The 27,998-nt window shown below is 42.2% G+C and overlaps 1 protein-coding gene across 1 annotated transcript; it reads right to left on the reverse strand.

Annotated features, from left to right (window-relative positions):
* Window positions 1-7,141: 7,141 nt before the first annotated feature.
* On the reverse strand, window positions 7,142-27,105 carry LOC128972474 (ubiquitin carboxyl-terminal hydrolase 12-like). The gene is made up of 8 exons (XM_054388479.1): window positions 27,065-27,105; window positions 19,642-19,715; window positions 18,027-18,253; window positions 16,691-16,767; window positions 15,736-15,819; window positions 14,873-15,070; window positions 13,041-13,119; window positions 7,142-7,563 (listed from the first exon to the last, which is right to left on the reverse strand). Exons 1-8 carry the CDS (start codon window positions 27,088-27,090, stop codon window positions 7,462-7,464), a joined length of 867 nt encoding a protein of 288 aa, XP_054244454.1. The 5' UTR covers window positions 27,091-27,105; the 3' UTR covers window positions 7,142-7,461.
* Window positions 27,106-27,998: the final 893 nt, after the last annotated feature.

The raw sequence follows: 27,998 nt of genomic DNA on the forward strand, positions 1-27,998 counted from the left end.
GAATCAAGGTTGGAAAAGACCTCCATGACCATCAGCCTAAGATCACCATGCCCACTAAACCATGTCCCAAAGAGCCACACCCATGTGTTTCTTGAACACCTCCAGGGATGGTGACTCCATCACCTCCCTGGGCAGCCTGTTCCAATGCCTGACCACTCTTGCAGGAAATAAATTTTACCTAATATCCAACCTAAACCTCCCCTGAGAAAACTTGAGGTCATTTCCTCTCTTTCTATCATTTGTAACTTGGGAGAAAAGGCCAATCCCCACCTCATTCCAATATCCTTTCAGGGAGTTCACAGGATCACAGGATCTTAGGGTTTGGAAGGGCACCAACCCACCTGCCAGAGCAGGACCATAGAACCTATCACAGGTCACTAAAAAGTCTGTCCCCAGATTTCTGATAGGCCCCTTGAAGTCCTGAAAGGCCATCGGAAGGTCTCCCTGAAGCCTTCTCTTCTCCAGCATGAACAAACCTGGCTCTCTCCGCCTGGTGTCATAGCAGAGGGCTTCCAGCCCTCACATCATTGCTGTGGCCCTAATGGTGACCTTGAATCACAGAAATGTTTCCATCTGCCACCTCTCTGAGCAAACTGTGCCAGTGTCTCACTAACCTCACAGTAAGAATTTCTTCCCAATCTCTAATTTAAATCTCCTCTTCCAGTTGGAAACTGCTACTGCCTTATGAAAACATTGTCAGTGAGCTCTGTCTGGTGGCTCCACACATCCTTCACTGCCCCTTCCTGGCCTGACAACTTTATCTCCGAATCCCACCACCCCAAGCTTTTCCCCACATTTCAGGCACATCCCAAGCACCTGGCTGGGAGGCTTTAGGTGCCAGTGAGCACTCCTGGGACAAGGGTATGGGGGTATGAAGGTGTTGGGGCTGTTCCTCCATCCATGTTGGCAGTAGGTATCAGCATGGTTTGGTTTTTTGATGCTGAAGTGATGGCAAAGAATTTTGAAGGCATAACCTGGATGTTTTCCAAACTCACAGCCTTTTGCTTGGAGAAATATTGTGACTCAAAACCTAAAAGTGAACAGTTTTTAAAAAAAAAAAAGTTAGATGAAAAAAGAGGACTTGGGATTATTCTTGGCAATCTTTCCCTTCTCCTCATCACCACCATGTGCCCTCTCATGCAATTTGCTGCCCCCATGCCACAGAGGATCTGAGGGTTTGCTCTACAAGGGTGGAAGCAAAAGGACCTGGAGGAGTTTTATAATGGGAGCAATCTTTTGGTACAGATGTATTTTACTTCAGCTTGTCCAGGTGATGGGAATGGGGGCCTACAAGTTTAGCTTGGTCTTGAACACCCCAGAGCAACAGGATGGTGTCTCAGTTACAGTCAAACATCCACATGTGGGTTTTGCTGCCCAGTGTGGCAATGAGATGTGATGCTGAAATGAGACTTTCCACCTGCCACAGCCCCCCAAACACTTGGAGTCATCATGACCTGCTGAGACACTGCTGCAGACCTGATGCTTTCCAGGTATTATAGAATGGTGTTGGTTGGAAAAGACCTTTAATATCTTTGAGTCCAAGCATTAACTCAGCACTGTCAGGTCACCACTAATCTATGTCCCTCAGCACCACATCTCTATGGCTCTGAAACTCATCCAGGGATGGGAACTCCCCCACTACCCTAAGCAGCCTGGGCCATGCCTTGACAACCCTCTTGGTGAAATTGTTCCTCATGTCCAATCTCCCTGGCACAACTTGAGGCTGTTTCCTCTTGTCCTGTCACTTGTTCTTTGGGAGAAGAGACTGACCCCCACCTGACTCCAACCTCCTTTCAGGGATTTGTAGAGAGGTCTCCCCTCAGCTTCCTCATTTTGGAGGATCTGGGGACATTCCCAGCTCCAGAGGCAGCTCTCATGCCCCATCCTTGCTCTTCTCCATTTCCTGTGCAGCTTCCTCTTATGCCCTGCCTGTGACTTGGAAATCAGCAGTGAAGACCCAGATAGGACTATCTGAGGTTTTTTTTACACAGCTTACAGTGTCACCTCTGGCTCTACCACAAGCCCTGGCTTTGGTGCAGCTCTCTGGAGCTGGATTCAGGTACAAAAGACAATTCTCAGCAGTATGGCACCAAAAGCATTTTGCCCTCAATAAATCCGGGCCAATGTATCTAGAGTAATACTTTGGGGGCTTTGATATTTTAAGGCCTTCACAAAGCCTTTCTTGACTCTGCCCTTCAAGTCCAACTCTTCCTCTTGTGGTTTCTAAGCCACTCTCAATTTCCAGGCCCTGTGCTGCACTTGTCCAAGCCGACACAGGCTCATGGCTCCAGGCCCCATCATGCCACATGGGTCTCAGAAAGCATCTCTTCCTACATCCCTCAACTCCCATGTTCAAGATCCACCTCCCAAGACCAACGTATCACAAGGTGCTCTAATGAAAGGCTGCCAGGTACCACTAAATCACATCCCTCAGCACCACATCTCCATGACTTAGAAACCCTTCCAGGGACTGGGACTCCATCACTGCCTTGGGCAGCTTGGGTCAGGGTTGGACAACCCTTTTAGGGAAGAAATCGTTCCTCATGTCCAGCCTAAACCTCCCCTGGTGCAACTCGAGGCCACTGCTCCTTCTTCTGTTGCTTGTTCCTTGGGAGAAGAGACTGAGTCTTACCTGGCTCCAATGTCCTTCCAGGGAGTTGTGGAGCGAGAAGGTCTCAACTCAGCCTCCTTTTCTCCAGGCTGAACATGCTGACACGAAGACCAATTAAAATGGACAGAAGGCAAAAAGCATCTTACCATTTTCTTTTGCAAAGTGTTGTCTTCAGAATACAAGGACAGGCTGACCCTCCTGCTATTCTACTGCCACCACCTCAGTTAACCTCAATACTCTGAAGCATCACTTCTAGAACATCTACACCCTTTCAGGAACCAAATCAGGCTGTCTGGGAAGGTGAAAACAACTCAGTAAATGGGGCTGATTCTGTGTGAGGGACACAGGCAGAAGCAGCCCCAAGGCTCCTAACTGCAGCAGCAGCAAATGCCAGCAGGACTTTACATTTTGAGCATCCATTGTGTTTCAGGGGATTGCTTCCCTCTGACAAGTGCTGCAGACCACGATGGGAAGGTTTGACTTGTTTCAGGGGCCTTTGTTACTCTGTTTTCTTTCTTGTACCAATCCTAAGTGATTTGCTTTAAACATATCCTAAACCATGCTGGCATGGTGACTTTAAAAGCTCCTGCTGGTAACTAGAACATGCCAAGCACAGACACCAACTCATAAACAGACTCTGGTTTTGGAGTCTTTAGGGCAAAGCCTCTCCACAAACACTGTGGGACCTTCTGAATTAGAAGCAAGACAGCAGTGCTGGCTGCATTTTGCTTCAGCTGCTGCTTAGTAGAGAATGACTATGGGATGGTCTTCAGCCTCACTCCCGTGGCTGGAGAATCACAGAATGGTAGAAGGTTGGAAGGGACCTCTGGAGCAATTGAGTCCAACCTCCCTGCCAAAGCAGGTTCACCTAGAGAAGGACACAGGAAAACGTGTAGGTGGATTTTGAATGCTTCCACAGATGGAGACTCTACCATCTCTCTGGGCAGCCTGTTCCAGGGCTCTGTCACCCTTAAAGAAGCTCCTCCTCATGTTCAGAAGACCAACCCTCAAATCCTAACATCAGTCATAACTTACAGTACTCAAAGGCAAACACATATTGTTCTCAGATGTTCTGAGCCTGGTTGTTTGCTCTCCATTAAAAGAACTCTGAGTAATACTCTACCTAAAGGGACTGAAAGTCAAACTCGCACTCACCAGCGCTAAAATTAGCTCCATCTATTCACTGCTAATGCATGACCCAGGAGGACAAGGGCCAAGTAAAGCTTTGGAGGCAAAATGTATTGTTACAGTGCAGCTGTCACTTTTGTGATCTTCCATCATATTCTGACCTAATCCCATGAATTCCTGCTCACATGAGCAGCTTCCGATCCAATGTTCCCTATAGAGAAGTGAACTCCAGTGAGCCACACAGCAGTGAAGACCTGTCCTGCAATGAATCTGAGCATCTCCAAGGATGCAGTACTATTTTTACTCTAAAAATCTGTTCTAGATCAGTCAGATAATATTTCTGACAAAGCCTTACAGAGTCTGGCACCAAGGGGTGAAAAAAGGAGAAAGAGAAAGGAAATCACAGGGAAAGGCAGCAGCAGAGCTTGAGGGGATGATGAAGAGATGCAGGGATAACAGCAGTGGAATGGGGAACAGGCCCTGGGTGACCTCTCCTTGGTTTAGCAGCACAGCAGTTATAATCTGTGAGGCTGAATTATTCATTTCTCTTGGTCTGAATAGTTCATGCATAGGTTATACAAGGGGCAATGGACACAAACTGCAACACAGGAGGTTCCACCTAAACATAAGGGAAAAAAATTCTTCACTTTGAGGATAGCAGAGCACTGGAACAGGTTGCACAGAGAGGCTGTGGAGTCTCCATCTCTGGAGGCATTCCAAACCCATTTCGATGTATTCATGGACGATTTACTCCAGGTGATGCTACTCTAGCAGGACTAGAGATCATAGGTTTAGATTGGAAGGGACCTTAAATATCATCTAGTTCCAACCCCTCCTGCCATGGGCAGGGACACTAGACCAGGTTGCTCAAGACCCCATCCAACCTGGCTTTGAACACCTCCAGGGAGGAAGCATCTACAACCTACCTGAGCAACCTGTTCCAGTGTCCGCCCACCCTCACTGTAAAGAATTTCTTCCTAATCTCCAGCCTAAATCTCTCCTCTTCAGTCTCAAAGCCATTGCCCTTCATCCTAGCACAACAAGCCCTTGTAAAGAGTCCCTCCCTGGCTTTCTTGTAGTCCCCATCAGGTATTCAAGGCTGCTCTAAGGTCTCCCTGAAGCCTTCTCTTCTCCAGGCTGAACAGCCCTACTCTCCCAGCCTGCCCCCACAGGGCAGGTGCTCCAGCCCTCTCATCATGTTTGTGGCCTTCTCCAGACTCACTCCAACAGTTCAATGTCCTGTTTGTAAACTACCTGCAGTACTCCAGGTGGGGGCCTCACCAAAACAGAGTAGATGAGCTTCAGAGCTTCCAACCTCTACCATTCTGCGATTCTGTGAAGTGGGGTCAGAATGCCTTCACCAGCTATTGTGGAGGGAGAAGCTAAGGAGACTGAGTCACTAAGCAGTGCCTTTTAAACTCTGCTTTGGGCTGAAATTCAAGGAGAAGCACTTGGGCCCTGTGCATTTGATCATACATGACCTTTATTGGAGACAGGTGGGGTGATTTATTATACAGAAGCAACATCACACCATTCTCTTCAATTTAATTCCTTTTAGTCTCCTTATAAATCTGTAGCAAAAGTGCACTTGGAACAGGTTTTTAATCTATAGTATATATCTTTCAATATTCTCTCTCAGTCAGGTATTTCATCTGTAAAAACGTTATCACCAGATATACAAAATACAGGTCTAGTGGACTACATCAATTCTGTACTTACTGTTTAGATTATTCTTCACTCAGTGCTTTTTCTTTTTTTTTGTCTTTTTTTTTTTTTTTTTTGCAAGATTTAAGTGATGTCAGTCTTCTGATAATGTCACCAGGAGAAGGCTCACAGCTTGTTTGTGACCAAGGGGAGAGGAGTCTTAAGCCAGGAAGGATTTCCACACAATAGGAAGGAGATGACAAGAGCACTCGCTGTTATTGAATGTGTCGCTGGAAATGACAGTACTCAGTATAATAAAAAATAATTAAAAAAGCCAAAGTTCATGTTTTATCTCCTGGAAGAGAAGATGGAACCTGTAACCCAGGTGGAACACAATGGTAATGATTAATTTGTGTTTTGAAGACAGGAGTTAATCACTAACATTACATTTGTGGTCAAGACAAAAAGAGACAAGATACATACAGCCACCACAAGGAACTGTTTGTGAAATGCTGTTTTCCTGAGGACAATATTTTGGTAAAATATTGGATATCCTGCACAAGCCACAGAATTGCATAAGTTCAATGTCCTGGAGAACAACAATCACTGGTTGATTACCATGAATGGCTGCACTGGGAACAACCACACAGGGGACAGCTCCTGTGTCACCTAGCAAGATGAGGACAGGGAAATACTCAATTCCACTGGTAGTTTAGAGCCAGCTTGACAAGCTTTGGCACGGCAACAGGACTTCTCAAAACAAAAGCAAGCTACAAGATCTTCTGAGATTTCTTCCTTGGTCTTTTCTTTCTGGTTATCCTTGAGATTATTTTATACACACATGTAACTGAGGATTACTGAATTTCAGCCTTCAAAAGACTAACAATCTCCCCTGTTAAGCAAGGCCTATAGAGGTAAAACAATCAGAAGCATTTTTAGGGGTGGGATATGTTATGATTCCCAAATGGATACAACAAGATGAGGAGGAACATTTAGCAAGGCAATGTCAGGGTTGGTTGGTTTTCTTTCTTACACGGTTATCACCTTGAAGACTAAGAACACAACTGGGTTAGTTACAGAAATAATGCTTCCCTTGGCTAACCCTTCCCAGTTAGTGCTGTTTCTGTGGATTAGCATAGATTCAAAATGCTCATTGCATTGAATGAAATGTTGAACAGATCCCGTTTCAGAATGAGGGCACTTTTGGTTTACACAAAGAGCTCCAAGAAATGCTCTAACTTCATACTCTCTACAGCAACTGGTTACCAGACAAGATTCTTCAAAAAGGTAACTGCCTTCCTGCTCCCCTTCAAGCTGCAGCAAATGTAGCTTTGAGGCAAAAAAAAAAAAAACAAAAAACAAAAACCCTTCTGCTTCAAAAGAAAAATAATATGGATTAAGTTCTATACCTTCTGAGGAAGAGACAGAACAGGAAAAGTAAAAGTATAAAAAGAAGCAGTGCTGGTAGTGTTATCTAAACCATAGCAGGCAAATTTACAATGCTGCAGAGAGGTTTTGTGTCTGTTGTGTTTTTTTCTTTTAATAAAAATTATAGACTTGACATTTCCAATATGTCTTAGCTTTGTACTGCTTCTCAAGTCTGAGTCACCAAAAATATCCAGCAACCAGCTGCTGTTCATATCCTAAAATATGCCTTCAGCTGACACTGAATATTGAAATCATTCTGCTAAAATACAGAAAAACGACGATGGTAGAAACCAAGGTATAGCCTCAGGCCAACAATAAATGGTAAAAATTCTACAATGCTACTCTTAAATCTTTTCTCTAGTCCATGAACAAATAAGCAGCCAGGTTTCAAGTAGAGGTAACACAGATTTTGGAAGATAGCACGTATAAAAAAAAGCCCAGAAAGAAAACTGGAACAAAAGCTCTTCTTGTTACGGCAGTCAGCACTAATCCTCCACAAAATGGCAGGGAGAAGGCTCGATTCTCCCTGCTGGCTCTGTCCTGGTCCTACAGCAACAATGAGGAGCTGCTTCTGCTGTCACAAATATGTTCCATTTGGACATTTCTTGATCCCTTTTTTATCTTTTATTTGTACACATTTATCTTTTGTCTTAGTCTCTTGACTGGTAGAAGAGGATATATCCAGATTCTGAGTTTTTGGAAATGTCTGATGTTAACCCATAAAATTCTTCAATGGCCTGGGCATCGATTTTCTGGAAATTAAGGAGAGTTATAATTAGTTAAAATTATTAGTTATAATTAGCCTCAGTCAAACCCACCACCCTAAGAATCCTTTTCCCAGACAAAGCACTATTTACAGTTCTTGGGGGTGATGCTGGGAAGCCACAGAGGATATTTCAATATCATTGAATCCAAGCAAATGCAACCAAACAATTTTCCCCACTAATTCACTATTGGAATAAATAAATAAAAAAAAAATGGAAATCAAGATGAGATAATGAACTTCTCAGAAGTGGGGCAGAAGAAGTCCATGACAACATATCTTTAAAAAAGTCCATGACATGTTTGTATTTGTTTCCTCCTTCAGACTGCTGCTGCCTTTCCTACTGTGGATTTAGAAGATAAATGAAAATAAAGCAGCCATTGAGCTGCAGAGGTTTGAGTACAGTTGGGAGGACACAAGGACCATCTTTTGCAGATTTAACATTCAGCTAAATGTTAATTAGTAGATGTAACATTCAGATTTTATAGTTCTCATCACCTTCATATAGAGATGTGTCCTGCAAGTGCTACTGGTAATTATACCATGAAATCTGTGGATCTCATCTGATTGTGATCTTCTGGTCTTACAGAGCTTTCCTTCTTTAGGAGTTACCAGTACAAAGCTTACTGGAACACCATCACAAGGTTTGCATTTGCAGAGATAAATTCTTTGTCATAGTAAGAGAATTAAATGGTCTGCTTAGAGTTAAAGCTGGGAACTATGTGCAGAAAAGCAGGTCACTTTATACTCCAACCAGGAAGGCCTGTAGGACATTTTAAAGGGCTTTTAAAGATGCAAGTCCTACTTACAGGCAGGAAATCCTGCTCCTGAGAATAACTGGCTTCACACTACGACATCTGAGCCTACAGTCAGACTCAAGAGTACAAACCACTGAAATGAAATACTCCCAATGACATGAACTGCTCAGCACTCCACTGTGGTTTGGTATTTTAAAGTACTTGTAGGATTCTTGATTCACAGAGATGAGAGGCTAAAGCAGCCTGAATTTTTCATGGAAGACCAAAGGGAGCCTAGCCTAGTGCTTCCCTTTATTCCTCACGGAATAAAACCGAGGAAGCAAAGAAACATTCAGAACCCAGGAGGACCTGGGTTGAGCACTGGCTTTGAATGCAAGAGGGAGCAGCACAGACTGTCTGTGCTTACATCCTAAAAGAAAGGGACCATGCTGACTCCATCAAGAGCCTCCTCAGCTGCAGAATCTGTTAAATCACTGCTGACTGAGCAGACTTCAGCAAATACAAGCCCTGGTTTCTCTATGGGGAACTGCCAAACAATCTGCAAGTTTAGGCCATCCTTTTCCCAGCCTTTCTGAAGCACAAGGAGGACAGACATAGACAGAAAGTTTCCAGAAGACACATCACAGAATGGTTGAGGTTGGAAGGGGCCTCTGGAGATCAAGTCCAAGCCCCTTGCCAAGGCAGGTTCACTTAGAGAAAGTCACATAGGAATATGTCCAGAGAGGATTTGAATGTCTCCAGAGGTGGAGACTCCACCACCTCTCTGGGCAGCCTGCTCTAGGGCTCCAGCACCCTTAAACTAAAGAAGTTCCTCCTCATGTCTAGATGGAACTTCTTATGTACAAGTTTGTGCCCATGACCTGTCACTGAGCACCACTGAAAAAAAGCCTGGTCCCATCCTCCTGGACACCCAACCTCTAAGTACTGATCAGCACTGCTGAGACACCCCCCTCAGTCTTTTCTTTTTCAGACTAAAAAGCCTCAATTCACAGTTTTTCCTCTTAAGAGAGATGTTCCAGTCCCCTCACCATCTTTGTTGCCCTTTTCTCTAACCTCTCCATTCAGTCCCTGTCCTTCTTGAACTGGGGAGCCCCAAACTGGACACAATACTCCAGACGTGGCCTCACCAGGGCAGAGTAGAGGAGGAGGAGAACCTCCCTCAATCTGCTGGCTACGCTCTTCTTGATGCACCCCAGGACACCATTGGCCTTCTTGGCCACAAGGGCACATTGCTGGCTCGTGGTCATCCTGTTGTCCACCAGGACTCCCAGGGCCTTTTCCCCAGGGCTGCAGAAATTCTCCCTTCAATAGTTTTGTTAAATACTTTCTGTTAAAAACCCAACAAAACTGGAGGGGAAAAAAAAAAAAAAACAAACAACAAACCACCCAGATGTTTTGTCTTTCTCTTTTCTCTGTTCAAGGACTTCAGAGAAGCTGAAATGCTGTACTGAGGGCTTTTGTGTTTTCACACAATTTATTAACAGAAAGTCTACCACAAACTGCTAGATCCACATTTTAAGAGAGAAACAGCAAAAGAACGTTCTTCAGCCCTTGGAATATATTTAGCAAACAAACATGATTTATTTTAAGTGCCAACCAACTTGCCATGCAATCAAGTCTATTTCCACTCTTCATTTTGAATGCAGCTCCAGCATTTGATAAGGATTAATTCATCCTACAGATATTTTTAGTTTTCTCGTGGCAAAACTGACTTCCTTCTTCAATTTCAGTATCCATAAAACCCACGATGGAATTAGATGGTTCTATAGACACTGTCCTTCCCATCCTTAGCTGACCACATATATTGGTAGACAGTGAAGTTTTATTCAGTTGAGGCTTTAGAGCCACCAGTTGATAGGTTCACAACTACTTTTAGGATTCTGCAGGATCACCTAGAGTAAATCACACAGAATGACAGAATCATTTTGGCTGGAAGAGATCTTTAAGATCAAAGTCCAGCCATTAACCCAGCACTACCAGGTCACCACTAAACCATGTCCCTGAGCACTACATCTTTTCAATCCCTCTAGGGACTGGTGACTTCACCACTGCCCTGGGCAGCCTGGTTCCAGGGCTTGACAACTCTTTCAGGGAAGAAATTGTTCCTCATGTCCAACCTAAACCTCCCCTGGTGCAGCTTGAGGCTATTTCCTCTTGTGCTATCACTTGTTACTTGGGAGAAGAGACCAACCCCCACCTGGCTCCAATCTCCTTTCATGGAGTTGTAGAGAGCCAGAAGACCTCCCCTCAACCTTCTTTTCCTCAGGCTGAACAACTTCAGAACACCTCCAGGCAGGTTCTGGATCCCTGCAGAGACAGACTTCACAACCTCTCTGGGTAGCCTGTCCCAGTGCTCTGACACCTTCAAAGTAAATAATTTTTAACTCATGTTTGTGTGGAACCTCCTGGGTTCCAGTTTGTGCCTAAGTCCCCTTGATGGATCCCTGGACACCACTGAAGAGAGTCTGGCCCTATCCTCTTGACACTCACCCTTTAGATATTTATAAGCATTAATGAGATCTCTCCTCAGACTCCTCTTCACCTATCATTAAAGATGATTTTTCCTGTTAACTGAGCTTAAGTATCCTTGGCTCACTCCCAGAAAATTATTTTGGTTCCCCAAACCAAATCCTTTTCTTCACACCATTCACAGCATTCAAATGAACGCTGCAAATCTCTAAGCAAACATTGAAGTGAAGACTCACAACCACTCTCCTCTTCTCAATGTGGAGAACTCCCTGGGAGGACACTTTTCCCCTCTCTGTTTCAGATAAACACTGCCACAGTGATGTATCACTTAGCTGCTCTAATGACAACATGTCAAATTAGCCAGAGATCATTTCCTCAGGTTTCTCAATTAATTCTGCTTGGCACAGTATCCCACTTGGACTGATTTGCCTCCTGGATTTGATGCAGTTGCTTTCCACATACGCTGTAGTATGGTTGATTATCATCTATCTTCATTTTAATTGTAAGTCGGTCTTCCAAGCATATCCAAACAGATAAATAAATATGACTTCACCACTTCTGACATTTAGTGGCTAATAAGGATAAACTACTTCCTACTGACAGTTCAGAGCTATTAATTCATATTACTTGCCAAAAGTGCAACAACGCTTTTTAACTCTGTTTGAAAGGGAAAAGCTTTCTCCTTTACTCTTTCAGCTCAATTATCTGTACACAGGACTCATCTTCTGAAGTCTGCTGACTGATACCTGTTCTGTGATGATGCCAGCTCACACCTAGAATGTTAACTAAAGCTTAAAAAAAAATATATATATATATACACACACATGTAAAAATATCAAACTCTTGCAGGTTCTTAAGAGTCTCTGGAGAGTAGAAAGCCCTAAACCCAGAAACTTGTGCAGAATTCCTATTTTAGAGTATTTGGGATGTTTTACCACTATTTTTGAGGAAAACCTCTGTGATGTCATACATACCAATGTATTTGCTGTCCTGTTACCTTATAGCCAAAACCCAGCAGTGTGACAACAGCACTTGGTCAAGCTCAGGGTAGGTATTTAAACCTCTTTAGGCAGCAGCTGTGGCTTTACTTCACTTTTTCAGTGAATAGCTGCAGCACTCATTAAGAACTAACTCTGAAGAGCTGGGAAAAAGAACAGACGATTAAAACTGCAGCTACTTCTTCCAGCACAAGGAGAGGAAGAGCTGTCTCCACTATCCTGTTCTTGATCATGGAATTGACAGAAATTCAGGTGAGTTCTAGAAGGCTGAAGAAAAAGAAAGGGTGGTACTGCCTTGACACAGAGAGATGATCCCAGGTCTCTCAGCCTCTCCTTGTCAGAGATGTTCCAGCCCCCTCAGCATCTTTGTAGTCTCTCCTGGACTTGCCACAGTAGCTCCCTGTCTCTCTTGAACTGGAAAACCCAGATCTGGAGACAGTACTCCAAAATTTCCAAAATTAGCCGACACAATTACATACTTCGTCCATGAGGGAAACTGAGAAAGATAACCCTCAAAATATAATAACTAGAGAAAGACAACTGTCCATAATCAGACAATTCATCCAAATGGTCAGGAAGTCATTCCTAATGCTCAAAGCTAAGAAAGAATTTAAAACTATTTGGAGAATGTACAATATTTACACTCCAACTTGATGATCTCAGAGGAACTTTTCAACCTTAATGATTCTATGACATCTTTATTTCAACATAAGCAAGGATTCTGCTGTACCTACCATCAGGTATTAACCTTGACCTCAGAGGCAAACAGTACATTTCCACCTCTAAAAAAAAGCAATTCTACTGTGGTATCTGTTCTACTCTTTGGTATTTACTTAATTGAAGTTTTTCTATACTTCAATATGTTGGGGAAAACTGCCTGGAAAAAAATGGTTAGAAGTTCTTAAATGGAGTAACGAAATGCAACTAGCACAAATCAAGTCAGCAGTAAAAAGAACACCAAAAGGTGGGCTCAGATAAGAGCATTTCAGGTTTTGAATAAGACAGATGTGGTATTTCAGCCTGAATAGGTGCACAGCACCTCATGCCTGAGATGTCAATACAGCTCCCATGTTAATTTGCCCTCTCTGTACTCAAAGATATACAAAAATGCTGAAGTTCACTTTTGAAACATTCAGAATTATTCTGTGCACAAGTTTTGCTGAAATACTTTCAAGTGCAAAAGCTAATCTCAGACATAAAAACAGCTGAGGAGTGATTTCACCACCTAACTGCATACCTACCTCTACGATGTCATCATCAAACAGCAACCAAAAGCCATGGCTCTTCACAATGGTGATATAATGTCCACGATTTGGACCACTGCCAGAAAAAAAACAAGGGTGAAGACATCATTCTTGTGCCCACAAAGGCAGGATCACTGCTCTTCCACATGATTCTAGCTGCTACTGAGAAAGTTTGATTTCCTGTTTCTTAACGTTGTTTAATATTATTCAGAATTTGACTTTGTTAAATTGTTTGAATTACAACGTCTGTCTCTGTTACTTCCCAAATATATTCAAAATACAGAATTTTGCCCACATTTCATGGTCATTCATATATTTAAAAAAACAAAATAAAAAGGCAGTTATTTCCATCATTGGTTTGGTGTTTTCACCACTGCTGAGAATTCTAACCACTGCTCAAAAATTTTACTGTCTGCACTATTTTATTTCCACAGGAGATATTTTTCCAGTTCTCAGCTTGGTTCAGCCCATGGCTGGTTTGCAGACAGGCTTTCTGTGACTACTGTTCCCACCTTCCCAGTGGCAGTTTCCCAGTCTCATTCAATTACCTATATCCTGAGGGCTTACCTTGAAAGGACCTAGATCAAGGAGAGGTGGATCTGCAGAGGAAAAGCAGGCAGACTGCCCTGAAAAGGTAGTGGTTTGATGGAAAACTACAGACTATCAATCTACTAACCTCAAATTCTGAGACAGTGCAAGGACACAGTGACAAAACCCCAAAATATTCAAACTAAGGAGGTGGAATTTGGTTTTACTCTGATCAACACAAGGCTTTAAAACAACCTATATTCACATCTTTAGGTAAAAGAAAGTATTTCCCTTGTCCTTCCAGAATTGTTGATATACTTAAATACATTAACCTGTCACAGAATGAAACATCTTTACTTAAAGCAACTAAGTGAAAAGTAAAACTACATGGGCAAAATATTTAAGACAAGTTCTAAGAACTCAAATATTTAGACAATGTCATTTATCTTAAGTCTTTGGTAAGTTCCTAGTAAAGACTAAAACCAGAAGAGTCACAGGATTGCTAGAAGCTCCATACAGAGAAGGACAAGCAAAGTAATTTACTACATCTGAATTATTAATCACCTTTGATAAACATTGTAGTCATAGGTAAAGCAAATCAAGAATCTACAGAAAAGGTACAAGGTGAGATCTTAAAATGACAAAAATAAGTAAAAATTAGCACAAGTGTATCACAACAGAAATCATTTAGAGTTATAGGTAGCTTATTTATACTGAATCTATATAATATTGGTGTGATTATACTGTCTTGCTCCTCATAAAGATGTTTCAAAACATTTGCATGCTCTAATAACTTAGTGCTTTAAAATTCACACCTCCAGAAGGCAGCTATAAATATCTTTTGCCTTCCATGATTGCTTTTTTCAAGAAGTGCTTTAAAATTTTTCCTCCTTGTTTTTAAAAGCAGAATTAAATCCACTGCAATCACAAAAATATTTAACAAATAGAATGAAGCTATTTTAAAAGGTCAGCAGTACAGAGATTATTCCACATGGTGGCACCAGCCTCTAAAAAACCTCCAACACTTTAGCGAGTAGCAACATGAAAAGTGTAAATTAATTCTATTTTAGTGTTTCCCAAGATTTGCTTATTTCATTCCGTTTTCCTGGAAAGGAGGATTAGGAGTGGAGGGGTTTCTTGTTAGTTCTTGGCTTTTTAGAGCTTTCTCTTACTTTGCTATAGCTGAAAGAAACAATTTGTCTGATTTGCCAACAGATTTAGAAGCTGACAGAAGAGCAAACCTTAGATTGTGTCATCAGAAAGCACAAATTCAAGGCCCAGAAAGCAGAAACTCAACATACCTGCCACAGTGAACAACTACAGCAACAAGGTCATACATTCTGTCAGGATTTGTAGCATCTCCTGAAGTGTTGAAGAGCCGGAGCTCCAAGGGAAAGACTACACGGTAGGAGAGTTTGGTGTATCGATGCAGCTGGTCCATGTATTTGAACCTTTTTAAGTGCAGAGCTAAAATCATGGGCAACTTTTTCACTCTCATTCTGAATTAAAAGAAAAAAAAAAAACAAACCCAAACAAATTAAACAAAGAACAAGGTATTAGCAGATCATCTAAACCAGTGTTTTCCTCAAGAAGAGTTTCCATATGAAGGAGCTTCTTAAAAGCCATCTAAAATGTTGCACAAGGTTACTTTTCTCATCTACATCCCAGTGATATTTATTTATTTACATTTATTCTGAAAGATTAACTACGTAGCTGACAGCTGAATGCAGGACAACTGCCTATGCTGAAAACATCAATTTTTAACCACCTCAATGGGAAGAAAGAGATGGAATAAATCAGTCTTGCTGCTCTGGCTGTGACCAAGTATGAGGCAAGAAATAAGATTTTGGTATGTGGTATTCAGCATGAAAGCAGAAGGGATGGTTTGCAGTGGCTTTAAGCTGATTAATGCTAACTGGGGAAAATGGGAATGTCTGGAAGCACCAGATATAAGCTCTTCTAGGAGGAATACAAAATTAAGCTCTTCATTTCTCTCTGATAAGGTTACCACAAAGTTACCCGGGTCTCTCTGATTTTCCTTACTCCCTTCCCCACCAAACACAAACCTAAATGCTTTCTTTTCACTGAATTCACAAGGTGCCTTTTTCCACCAGCTGCCCATTTTAGGAGAAGATTGCTAGTAGCTGGAATATTTGCACCTTACCTCTTCTGTGCTTCCTGTTTACTGCGGCACTGCTCACAATAGTATTTATATTCACTGCATAGAGTTTCAGTATTACTAAATCCCCTGTGGAAATGAGAGAAAAGTCAGAGAAGCAGAGAGAGATTCCATCAAAAGTCACTGCTAGTAATGCTAAGAAAACCTAGACAGAAGATGAAATTCCTCTTATTCATATTGTTCCTACCTCCCAAACACATTTTAGGTGTATTTGTCCCAGTTTTGGGCTGTAGAATCACTGTTTAGACAGAAAAAATAATCTGGAAATTACACCCTCCAGTATTAACTGCAGACTTGCTGGGGAGGAATCAAACACTAGATAGGTAACAAAAGGCAATAAAATGATTGTGTTTTGTTTCCAGAGGCAGCCACTTCGTGTTTTATTGGGTTGCAGACATTAAACAAGAACTACAGCCATCAGCCATTGACTAACCAAAGTCTGGATTATCTTTCAGCTCTGAGAAATTACACATCCATTATCAGCTATTAAAAAGCCAGATGCAATATGCAACTTGCAGTATCCTAGCAGCTGATAAGCCTTGGATTAAGCAGTCAAATACATGGAGCAAACAACAATTTGCCCAGAAACATGAGGACCAGACAACTGAAATGCAATAAGAATACTAAACCAAACAAGAATTTATTATGAAACCAAACACACCATGTTTAGTTTTGATTAAACATGACTATAGGAGGTAACAAATTGAAATCCCTATAAAGAAGGGGGGGAAGGAAACATCACACATGAAGAAATTCTCACACTCCTTAACTACTATAAAATTAACAGCCTCAAAACCCCATGAGAAAGATAAAATGAACCATTATCTGAACAGAACATTTTACCATAACGTTAAAGCCTACAATTGTTGCACAACAGAGCAACTAAATCTCTTCTGACCATGAGTAGGTAATTCTTCCATTCCCAAATACTTGCATTTACCTTAGACAGTGTGTAATTGATGTATTTTGCTCCACATCAACCGAGAGATCCAGAAAGTCCTCATCTTTGCTACTAACCTTGAAAAAAAAAAAAAAAAGTCATAATAGTTTAGAACTGGCAGGTTTCTTTTAACTATTTCTGGAATGGTATTATAATGTCCTTGTTGCAGGTAGAGAGGTCCACGATGAAAAATAAATATATAACACACAGAGAGGGCCTTTCTTGAGGTAAAGTAAATCTGAAAAAATAATCTGATGTGTTGCTACAATCCAGAGAAGAATATTTAAAAGAAAATAAAGCAGAAAACAAAACCCACCAAAGGAAAAAAAAAAAAAAACACCAAAAACAACAAAACAACCCAAGCACACAACAGAATAAAAACAACCCAAAACCCATGCTTGCAAAACATCTCTCCCCCTTGAGACTTCAAGCCACATCTGCTTACTTCACTGGGAAAAATAAAGTTTTGAACCATTCAGTGCTGGGAGAAGCTTTAACCATATTCCACTCTGTTCTGCAGATTGACACAGCTTCCTGCTGCATTTCAGAGTTTGACAGTAAATACTTAGAGGAAAAGCAGAAACAGGCAGATGGGTTTTCAATTAAATGGGTTAGCAGCTAGGAAAACCATCTTGCCATTTGTGGAAAAAGTCACATTTAATTTCAAACTTCTTGAGACAGAATCTTATTAATGTCATTTTTAGCACTTCTGTTCACCACAGAGCCACAACTTTAGATTTAAAATGCCAAGAACAGGCATTTCAGTTGTAATCACTTCTCTCTTCTTTTTAATTTCTCTTCCCATCTGGGTTTTCATTTTTTTATAGAATCACTAAATCAGACACAGCATATGACTAACTACCAATTCCTGATCTGAAGGTGGTGTGGTTCTTCTAATTCTAGACTTCGTGGCACTTCTGCTCTCAAACAGAGTAGCTGTGGAGAAGCACAGACTTCCACTTCAAGAAATTCAGTTAATCCAGGAGTTAAACCAATTGTGAGCAACTCTAATGTAGAAACACAACATAAACTATCAATCACTGACACAGGGAATAACATGAAGACAAAAAGGCAGCGTGTATCAGCCAGGTGCAGACTGCCTTGATGGAAACAGGGAGGAGGAACAGAAGAACCACTATGCTTTTTCTGAGAAACATACCTTCATCAGTATTGAACACAGAGGTGATACAGTCCTAAAATAGGCTATGCTCCATATTTTAATAGACAGAGTGCAATTTCATCTATCCTAATAAATGAAAAAGTGTGCTTAGTATTAGGGAAAACGATCCAGAACCTGTGAAAAATCTAAGAGGTTTGGTTTTGGTTTTAAACGTACAGCCTCACAGTTAAGACATCTGGTTTCATTGGTTAGTGTTCCTTGGAAGATTTCATGGACCCACGTCAGATCAGTCTTGTCTCCTTCTTCACTCTCAATGCTGCCATTCTGGAGTTTGCCATTCTGCCTCTCCTGCTTTTTCTCTTCTTGCAGTAAGTCGGCAATAGTGTTAAGTAGGTAGTTTAGGAATTCATGTGCATCCTGCTGCATGTAATTATCAAATAACTCTGGAAAGGAAGAGAACAACGAGAGTGAAGAAATACTTCATAAAACCAAGTTACTATGCTTTTAGCAATCACCGCCAGCTCTTCCCCTTTCTCTACTCTCATACAAGTGTGGGCTGCACTGTTAAGAGCCTCTAAAGAAGTCTACTTTGTTCTCACAATAGATGTTAGGTTACCCTCGACTATTCCTCAGGATGCAGCAAACAGGCAGCTGAAAAATAACTGAGTTTGGGCACTTCCTGGACCTGAACCAAACCATGATTGGTTTTGTGGCTGATTTTTTTGGTGTTTCTGCTTTCCTTTGGGAAGGGAAGAAATACAGAAATGTGGATGCATTGCCTTGGACCTAAGCCTAGTATCAAGGGGTAAAACTCCCCTACTCTGAGTTTGTTATCATTCCAAGTTCAAGCAGAGATGATAAATCACCATACAGAACTTCTCCTCACCAAGCAGCCTTGGGAAATAACCTCTAGTTCTCATCATAAGGAATTTACCCTACCACAAATGTACAAGAGCAGGCTAAGAGTGGTTGAGTCTCCCTAGAGAGTTCAACTTTGGCCAACCCCATGAGCCTGCAACCATTTCTAGCCATGACCCGAGGCACACTGACTTGCAGCAGGCCTCTACAGACCAGGATGCCAGTGTGGGTAACTGGAGCCCTGAGACTTACGTACATGCTCTGCACTGAGAGCCATATGTGCCTGGTTGGAAGGGACCCTCTAAGGTCATCTGTCCAACCCACCTGCAGTTGGCAGGGACATCTGCAACTAGAGGAGGTTGCTCAGGGCCTTGAATGTCTCAAGGGATGGGGATCATCTCTCTGGGCAACATGTTCCAGTATTTCACCACCCTCATCGTAAGGAATTTCCCTTGTCTAATCAGGCAAAGGAAGTTGTCTAAGACTTACTTACAGAATCATAGAGTTGTTTTGGTTGGAGAAGACCTCTAAGGTTACAAACTGTCAACCCAGCAGCACCATGGCCATTAAATCACATCTCAAAGTGCCATGTCCACACATTTCTTGAACACCTGCAGGGATGGTGACTCCACCAGCCTGTTCCAATGCCTGACCACTCTTGCAGGAAAGAAATTTTTCCTAATAACCAACCTAAACCTCCCCTGGCACAGTTTCAGGTCATAACTTGGTCTAAGCAAGTACAGAAGCAGAGCAATCCAGATAATCTCTTTAGGATGCGGCACAGCTCTGACATAATCTCTGTTCCTACACTTCAGAAGTGGTGACATTCACCCCACAAATGACTTCCAAAATCTTCCTGAAATGTTAAACCTTGACAATTTGGACTCACTTCACAAGGAATTTGTGTTTATGTTTCACACACTTCGATCTCCAATGCTTAAACTTGCATAACAAACACCACTTATTCATTTACCATTTTCTTTCCTCAATCGGGAGATAAATTTCTTAGGTGGGATGACTCCCACCTTCTTCTTTTGCGTAGCGATACTGTTGAAGAGATCAGAGAGGCATGTCAGGAGGCTTTCCTTCTTTCGAGGCTGCACTTTGTATGCCAAAACTTTTTCCCGAAATGGACGACAAAAATAAAGTGCCTGTAAGACTGAGTTGCAGTAGCAGGTATTGCCGAACTGGGTAAAACAGAACAGAAAGGGAAACAAACGTTGGTGGGTCAGGTCTGCTAAAAAAAAAAAAAAACAAACACTAACAACAGAAAGTTTGCTTGTGAAGAATGTCACATGCTTCAAATCAAAACCATGTCTGTCAGAGGTCATTTAGCTCACTGAAGAACCTTGGAGTCCTAGTGGACAATAAGTTATCCATGGTACAGCAATGTGCCCTTGTGGCCAAGAAGGCCAGTGGTCTCCTGGGATGCATTAAGAGCGTGGCCAGCAGGTCAAGAGAGGTTCTCCTTCCCCCGTACTCTGCCCTGCTGAGACCACTCTAGGGTACTGGGTCCAGTTCTGGGCTCCCCAGTGCAAGAGACAGGGATATACTAGAGAGTATCAAAAAGAGGCAATGAGGATGATTAAGGGACTGGACCATCTGATGAGGAAAGGCTGAGAGACCTGAGGCTGTTAAGTCTGCAAAAGAGAAGACAGAGGAGATTTTATTAATGTTCATAAATATCTGAAGGGTGAGCATCAAGAAGATTGTGCCAAGACTCTTTTCAATGGTGTCTTGTGATAGGACAAGGTGCAATGGATACAAACTGGAACACAGGAAGTTCCACCTCAACATAGGAAAAAAGTTTACTGTAAGGATGCTGGAGCCCTGGAGCAGGCTGCCCAGAGAGGCTGTGGACTCTCCTTCTCTGGAGACTTTCAAAACCCATCTGGATGCATTCCTGTGTGGCCTGCCCTGGGTGATCTTGCTTTGGCAGAGGGGTTGGACTTGATCTCCAGAGGTCCCTTTCAAACCCTACCTTTCTATGATTCTGGGGAAACACTAGCAGACATAGTGTAAAAGACTCAAGCCTTGTATCATCACAGCTGGTAACAGCAAGAAAAGGAATAGAAGGCAACAGTCACAGTGGTATTGGGCACAGAAAAGGCAAGAAACTATTGACAGAAAGAATCCAATTGAGGGCTCATCACAAACTCAAACCTTCTGCAGACACAGCATGCTGCTAATCCTAATAGGGGAGACCCTGCTGATGTGGAGGGGGTGCCAAAGATATAGCAGAACAAAGAAACAGAAAAAGGAGGAGACAGCATCCCTCAGCAGCAGTAGCAAGAGCTCAGCACATGAATTCACATCTTAGAATGTCCTGAGTGTGAAGTTCCAACTGTAATTCCAACCCCTCTGCCATGGGCAAGGACACCTCCCACTAGACCAGGTAGCTCAAAGACTCATTCAGTCCTGTCTTAAACACTTCCAGGGATGAGGCATCTACAACTGCCCTGGGCAACCCATTCCAGTGTCTCACTGCCCTCCTAGTAATGCACTTCTTCCTAACATCCATTCTAAATCTACCCTGCTCTAGTTTAAAACCATTGACCCTTGTTCTGCCACCTCAGGCCCTTAACTAAAGTCCCTCTCCAGCTCTTCTATAGCAGGTGGGGTCTCACAAGAGCACAGTAGAATGACAGAATCACCTCCCTTGACCTGCTGGCCACACATCTTTTGAAGCATCTAATAATAGATTAGATTTGCCTGTGTCAGATACACAGAGCACTTTTTAGGGATAGTTAGCACAGTAAATGATAAATATTTCCTGTTTATAATGAAATATTATGAGAAGTAGATGATGCAGGCAAATTCAAGGAGCAGCTGGTTTACATCCACCCTATCTGAAGGCAGTGTCACTTCAGAGAAAGGAGGCCAGCGATAACTTCCAGGGGCAATGTTCCACCTTGCTGAACAAGGAACACTCAGGCCACTGAGATATTAACATCTCATCCACAAGAACACGCACCACAGGGTTTTGAGTTGTTTCTTTGCAATTTATTGTGCAACTGTATTGTACAATAGAAAGTCAAACCAATTCCACGTTTGCCAGTCCCCAGATATTCTGGTAATGAGATTCTGCAGCTTGAGAGCATTGGGAGCATAATACATTAAATAAGCAAAAGGAGGACACAAATCTGACTACAGAGCACAGAGAGAATCATCAAATTGGTTTTGTTGGAAAAGACCTCTAAGATCAAGCCTAACCATCAACCTCAGACCACCATGGCCATTAAACTGTGTCCTTAAGTGTCACCCCACATGGTTCTTGAACACCTCCAGGGATGGTGACTCCACTACCTCCCTGGGCAGCCTGTTTCAATGCCTGACCACTCTTGCAGCAAAGAAACCTTTCCTGATTTTGTTAAGTGGCATTCAGAGGATATGGCTGCTAGTGTTCACCAAAATGTGGTGTGATTACTGTTGTAGAATGATTTTTAAAAATCAAACTAATAATTGGTTTGTTAACTGAAACAGAAAAGTAACTGTTAAATTCAAACAGCTCAACAGGTTACAGCATTGTAGTTACATTATCATGAATTTATACTCTCTGCAAACAACACAGAACAACAGTTGAAGGTTGTTAATGTGAGAAAAACAAATATGCAAGCTGAACAAATGTGAATGAGGAGAGAACCCAACTCAGACACTTGGTAGTGACCTTGGAAGACAAAGAAGCATCATGCTAACCAAGTCTGCATACAGGGCAAAACAGGCAAGAGGACAACAAAAAGTCTGATTGAATATTGTTGGGTTTATATGAGGTATCAAATATATTTGTCTATAATAATCCTAGAAAATGAAGAGATAAAGGAAAACAGAAATTAGTCATCTTTAAGGAAAAAAAAAAAGTCATACCCAGAGAAGCTGTGGAGGTTCCATCCCAGCCTAACAATGTTTGAAGCCAGGCTGGATGGTGCCTGGAACAACCTAGTCTAGGGAAAGGTGTCCTTTCCCATGGTAGGGGGTTGGAACTAGATGATCTTCAAGGTCCCTTCCAACCCAAACCATTCTATGATGGTGCATTTTAAGTCCAAAAAGTTTATACAGCAAGTAGTTAATGAGATTTCAGAACTATATTCATGAAGAAATCATGTCAAAAAGCATGAAACCAACTGGTTATACATGTCCTGCTTGATGCAACCCACACAGAGAGACATTATTAGAAACAAATGAACTGGAAGAGTTAAAGGAGTCAAAAAATTAACATTCCACCCAGTTTAAAAAATTCTTCACAGTAAGATACAAGACACTTCACAGAGGTCAAAGTGATATGATGAAAAATTCCTCTTATGACATGTTTTAGGTTTTAAACATCTCCTTGTAAATAGTCTTTCCACTGTTTGCTACCACCTAACATGGAAGAACTTTAATCCTGAAATCAACATCATGCATGCTAGCATACTAGAATCCCAGCATGACAGGGTTTGGAAGGGACCTCTGGAGATCATCCAGTCAAACCCCCTTGCTAAAAAGCAAGGGCACCCACAGCAGCTTCCCCAGGATCACAATGTCCAGGTGGGTTTGGAATCTCTGCAGAAAAGGAGATTCCACAATCTCTCTGGGCAGCCTGCTCCAGGGCTCCAGCACCCTCACACAGAAGAATTTTCTCCTGATCTGCAAATGGAAGCTCCTGGGTTCCAGTTTGTGCCTGTTGCCCCTTGTCTAGATATTTTACTGCATGCCAAGTACTCCATTTCAGAAGTTCTGACTTTTTTCACATTGGAACAAAATCCTTACAACTTTTGAGACATTCAGGGCCTTGGGAGATGTCTGAATATCTCAATTATTGAACTACACTTTTCCATATTAAAGTTCTCCACAAATAAACAGTATTAAACAGCAGTGCCACACTTCTACACTGCAATCAGTTTGTGTTTAGAAGCACAAATAGTCATCCCTTTCTAGTTATGACCTTGACTTTGCCAGAAATTGTCTAGGGGAAAGAAAAAAAAAAAAAAAAAAAGAGAGCAACCAAAACAAACCCCCAAACATGAGATCTAACTAGTTGTCTTTGACTGAACCCCAAAAACCAGACTGGCAGGTTCTCAATGGGCTGATTATGTCCAAACCTGGAGCTACAGGCACAGATGAAGTACACAAACAGTGTATAAATCTAATGTGACCTAAACCACAAACAAAACCCAGGTACAAACATGTAGGTTTTAAACTCTTACTGCCAGGGCTTCTCTGGTATACATAATTATGTAAAAGGGATGATGAAACAGAGAGGGTTTTGCTTAATACTGGCTGTATATAGAGTCAGCATTGCCTGACTTCGTAAGAAGTTGCAGAATTTTGCATTTCAATGTAAAAATAAAAGCTCGGAGGCTTATTTTAAAGATAGAAGCGACTTAAAATGAAAACTGAGATGAAACCATGGAATGAAAGCGTTGTTCCAAGCCTCCTGCGCTCCAGTTCAACCATACATGTAATCTATTTTAACAGGCTGTCAGAAGGAGCAGCCAGACCCTTCTCCCATACACTCTGCGCTGGCTTTAGCAACAATTACGCTGCAGGCAAGCTGGCTCAGCTCACTGATCCAAAGAGAAAAGAGCTATTTCAAACCAATTTTAAAGCCTCTATTGTGCACGGCTTCAACACCTGATTCCATCATCTGCAGTGCAACCACACGTTTACTACTATGGATGCTGAAGCCAGGAAGCTGCCCTCTTTGGAGTGCTCCAATTAACTTCAAACCATAAAAGGATAAAATAACTTAGGAAACAGCTTTGCCAAACAACAGCATGAAAACAATCATCCTAAAGAAATTGCTTGCAAGGAATACAGCACAATAGTATTAGTCATATTTGTCTCTCAAAACAGAAACTGAGTGTAGTTATACTAATTCTGGTTATTTTTAAGATGCTGTTTTTCCTCTGCACACTGCTCACTGCACTATTTATGCTACAATGGGAGATGCCTTCCATTTTTCTCTTTATGGTGCAAACCTCAGCAGCTTTGAAATGGCTATTAACACTCTGAGTGAGGAGTCTACCTTGATGTCTTTAGGTGGTTTGATGTCCAAGAACACAAACTGCTGGAAACCCACACAGAAGTCAATTACAAAATCCCAGAATCCCAGCACAGTGACGGTTGGAAGGGACATCTGGAAATCATCTAGTCCAACCACTCTGCTAAGTAGGATCACTCACAGCAGCTTGCCCAGCATCACAATGTCAAGGCAGGTTTGGAATCTCTCCAGAAGAGTAAACTCCATAACATCTCTGGGCAGCAGCAACCTCACACCAAAGAAGTTTCTCCTCTTGTTCAGATGGAACCTCCTGGGTTCCAGTTTGTACCTGTTGCACCTTGTCCCGTTGCTAGGCACCACTCCAAAGAGTCTGTCCCCATCCTCTTGCCCCTCCACCCTTCAGCTCTTGCTGAGCATTGATCAGATGCCCTCTCAGGCTGCTCTTCTCCAGGCTCAACAGCCCCAGGTCTCTCAGCCTTTCCTCCTCAAAGAGATGCTCCACACCCCTCAGCATCTTCATAGCCTCCCTTGGGTTCTCTCCAGTAGTTCCCTGTCTTGTACTGGGGAGCTGAGTCTGGACATGGTACTCCAGAGGCAGCCTCCTTAGAGCAGAAGGTGAGAAGAACCTCCCCTGACCTGCTGGCCACACCCTTCTTGTACCCCAGGAGACCACTGGCCTTCTTGGCCACAAGAGCACATTGCTGGCTCACGTCCACCAGCACTCCCAGGTCTTTCTCCATGGAGCTGCTTTCCAGCAGGTTAACCTCTGAGCTGTACTGGTGCAGCTGCAGGACTCTACACTTGCCCTTATTGAACTTCACGACTTCCCCCCGCTTCCCCTCCTAATTAAATGAGCTTGTAACAAGCTGTGACAAGTAAGACTTCAACCATTAGCAATATGTGGTATGTCAAAAGACAAATTATCTTTCAGTTTTCAACAAAAACTACCTAGATGTGCAGCAAGCAGAGGTGTATTTGTTTCCAGCAAGTTTTACCCAAATGGTACTTTCACATCATAAACATGATGCCACAGAACTACTGTTTCTATTGACCAACTTCCTCTATTCATGGATAAAACCTGTCACAGCAGCAACAGCTGCCCTTCTGCTCCAGAAGCTCTGGCAAGATCACCATCAGCACTCCATTCTCTACACAATTAATTTAGGTAGACAACTCTCACTGCCCAGCAGATCCCAGTCATGTCAGATCTACACAAACTGACAGACACCAAAAAATATTTTTTAGAAGGGTTCACTGTTACATGAGGCAGTCAAAAAATAAAATAAAAAAATGAGTATTGCCACATGTAAGAAAATTGTTGACCACGTCAGTATCATTCACCTCCTGGCTATGTCCTTGCAAAGAAGAGTGTGCACTAACCCCATGAGTAACATGTTTTTAGCGATTAACATTTTCATTTTAAAACTTCAAGGCTCCCATCCACTGCAGCTTCAGTGTAGAATCAGATCTATCTTCTACAAAAGAGCATATAAACAATGTCCACATTTCATTACAGAACCCCAGAATGGTAGGGGATGGAAGAGACCTCTGCAAATCATCCAGTCCAACACCCCTGCTAAAGCAAGGGCACCCACAGCAGCTTGCCCAGAATCACAGTATCAAGGCAAGTTTGGAATCTTTCCAGAGAAGGAGGCTTCATAACCTCCCTAGGCAGCCTGCTCCAGGGCTCCAGCACCCTCATATCAAAGAAGTTTCTCCCCTCCTGTTCAGATGAAGCCTCTGGATTCCAGGAGTGAGTTCCAGTTTGTGCCCATTGTCCGTTGTCCTGTTGCTGGGCCCCACTCAAAAGAGTCCAGCCCCATCCTCTTGTCCCCCACCCTTTAGCTCTTGGTGAACATTGATTAGATCCCCTCTCAGGCTGCTCTTCTCCAGGCTCAACAGTCCCAGGTCTCTCAGCCTTTCCTCATCACAGAGATGCTTCAGGCCCCTCAACATCCTGGCAGCCTCTCCTGGATTCTCCCCTGTAGTTCCCTGTCTCTCTTGACCTGGAGAGCTTAAAACTGGATCCAATACTCCAGAGTAGGCCTCAGTAGGGCAGAGAGGGGGGCAAACCTCCCTCAACCTGCTGACTTATTAATACACCCTCTTTATTAGTTCCTGTCCTTTCCAGCTAGTTATTAAAATCATGTAACTAGAAATGTACCTGAGTAAGAAATTCTCCCTCAATGACTTGATTATGAACATACTTATTTTTCTGTATTTAAGACCAAACATCTATTTTGGTTAGTAACAAGGCACAGCACCACAACAGTGCAGGATGTGGGGTCTATGCAGATTCCCACTTTTAAGTTAGAAATGCTCATAGATAAAATTCTAACAGTGAATCCTTTTAAATTCAAAATTAGGATATGAATTAACAAGACAGCATTTCAAGCATAAAAAAAAATTCACTTACATTGACCAAGCCAAAATAATGCTCATTCACAGGGAACTGTTCAGGACCAATCTCTTTCTCCAAAGCAGAGGCATTGGCGCCCTGGGAAGAAACAGAGTATTTGTTAGAGAAAATAAAACTTGCTAACGAAATCTAACAGAATTCACACTGTACCTGGCAAAGCAAAGAAGCTGAATTTAAATTAGACATTAGAAAGAAATTCTTCCTCATGAAGGTGATGAAGCATTGGAACAGGTTGCCCCAAGAACCTGGACTGGATGGGGCCTTGAACAACCTGGTCTATTAGGTGTCTCTGCTCACAGCAGGAGACTGGAATTAAACGAATTAAATTAAATTTAAAAGTTCCTTCCAACTGAAAGCATTCTATGATTTTATGGTAATGGGGGATGAGGTGTTGGGCAGGGGCAGTAGAGACCTCTGGAGACCATCTAGTCCAAATCCCTTTCTAAAACAGGGTTACCTAGATCACCCTATCTATAACCTTGTGAGAATATGAACAGAAACCTTTCTTCACAGGTCAGACATCTTAAAACACCTCAGAAAAGCACTAAACAACCCAAAATTACAGTCCAGTAAAACTCAATCCATCTAATTCCCTGAAGCTAATAATGCTTTAATTGCTAAGCAAGTGTTTCCACCATTCCCTTAGCACTCGGCCATTGCTATAAACCACAGACAAGCAGAGTCTATAGACAGTTCCATCTGGATTGTCTTTAACAAAAAAATAACTAAAAATTTTCTGAGAAACAGGAAAGAAATAGCTGAAGAGAAGCAATGGAAACTCCATAGTTTGATCTCCCACATCAGATTTACAGCGAATAACATATATCAAAAAAGACAGGAAACAAGGATGGCTCAAAACTAGGGACTATAAAAATCACAGCAACATTGACTTGTTGCTGACAGATTTACAAGCAAGACTCTGCAGGCAGCA

This window comes from Indicator indicator, chromosome 17 (genome assembly GCF_027791375.1).
Source record: "Indicator indicator isolate 239-I01 chromosome 17, UM_Iind_1.1, whole genome shotgun sequence".
NCBI lineage: Eukaryota > Metazoa > Chordata > Aves > Piciformes > Indicatoridae > Indicator > Indicator indicator.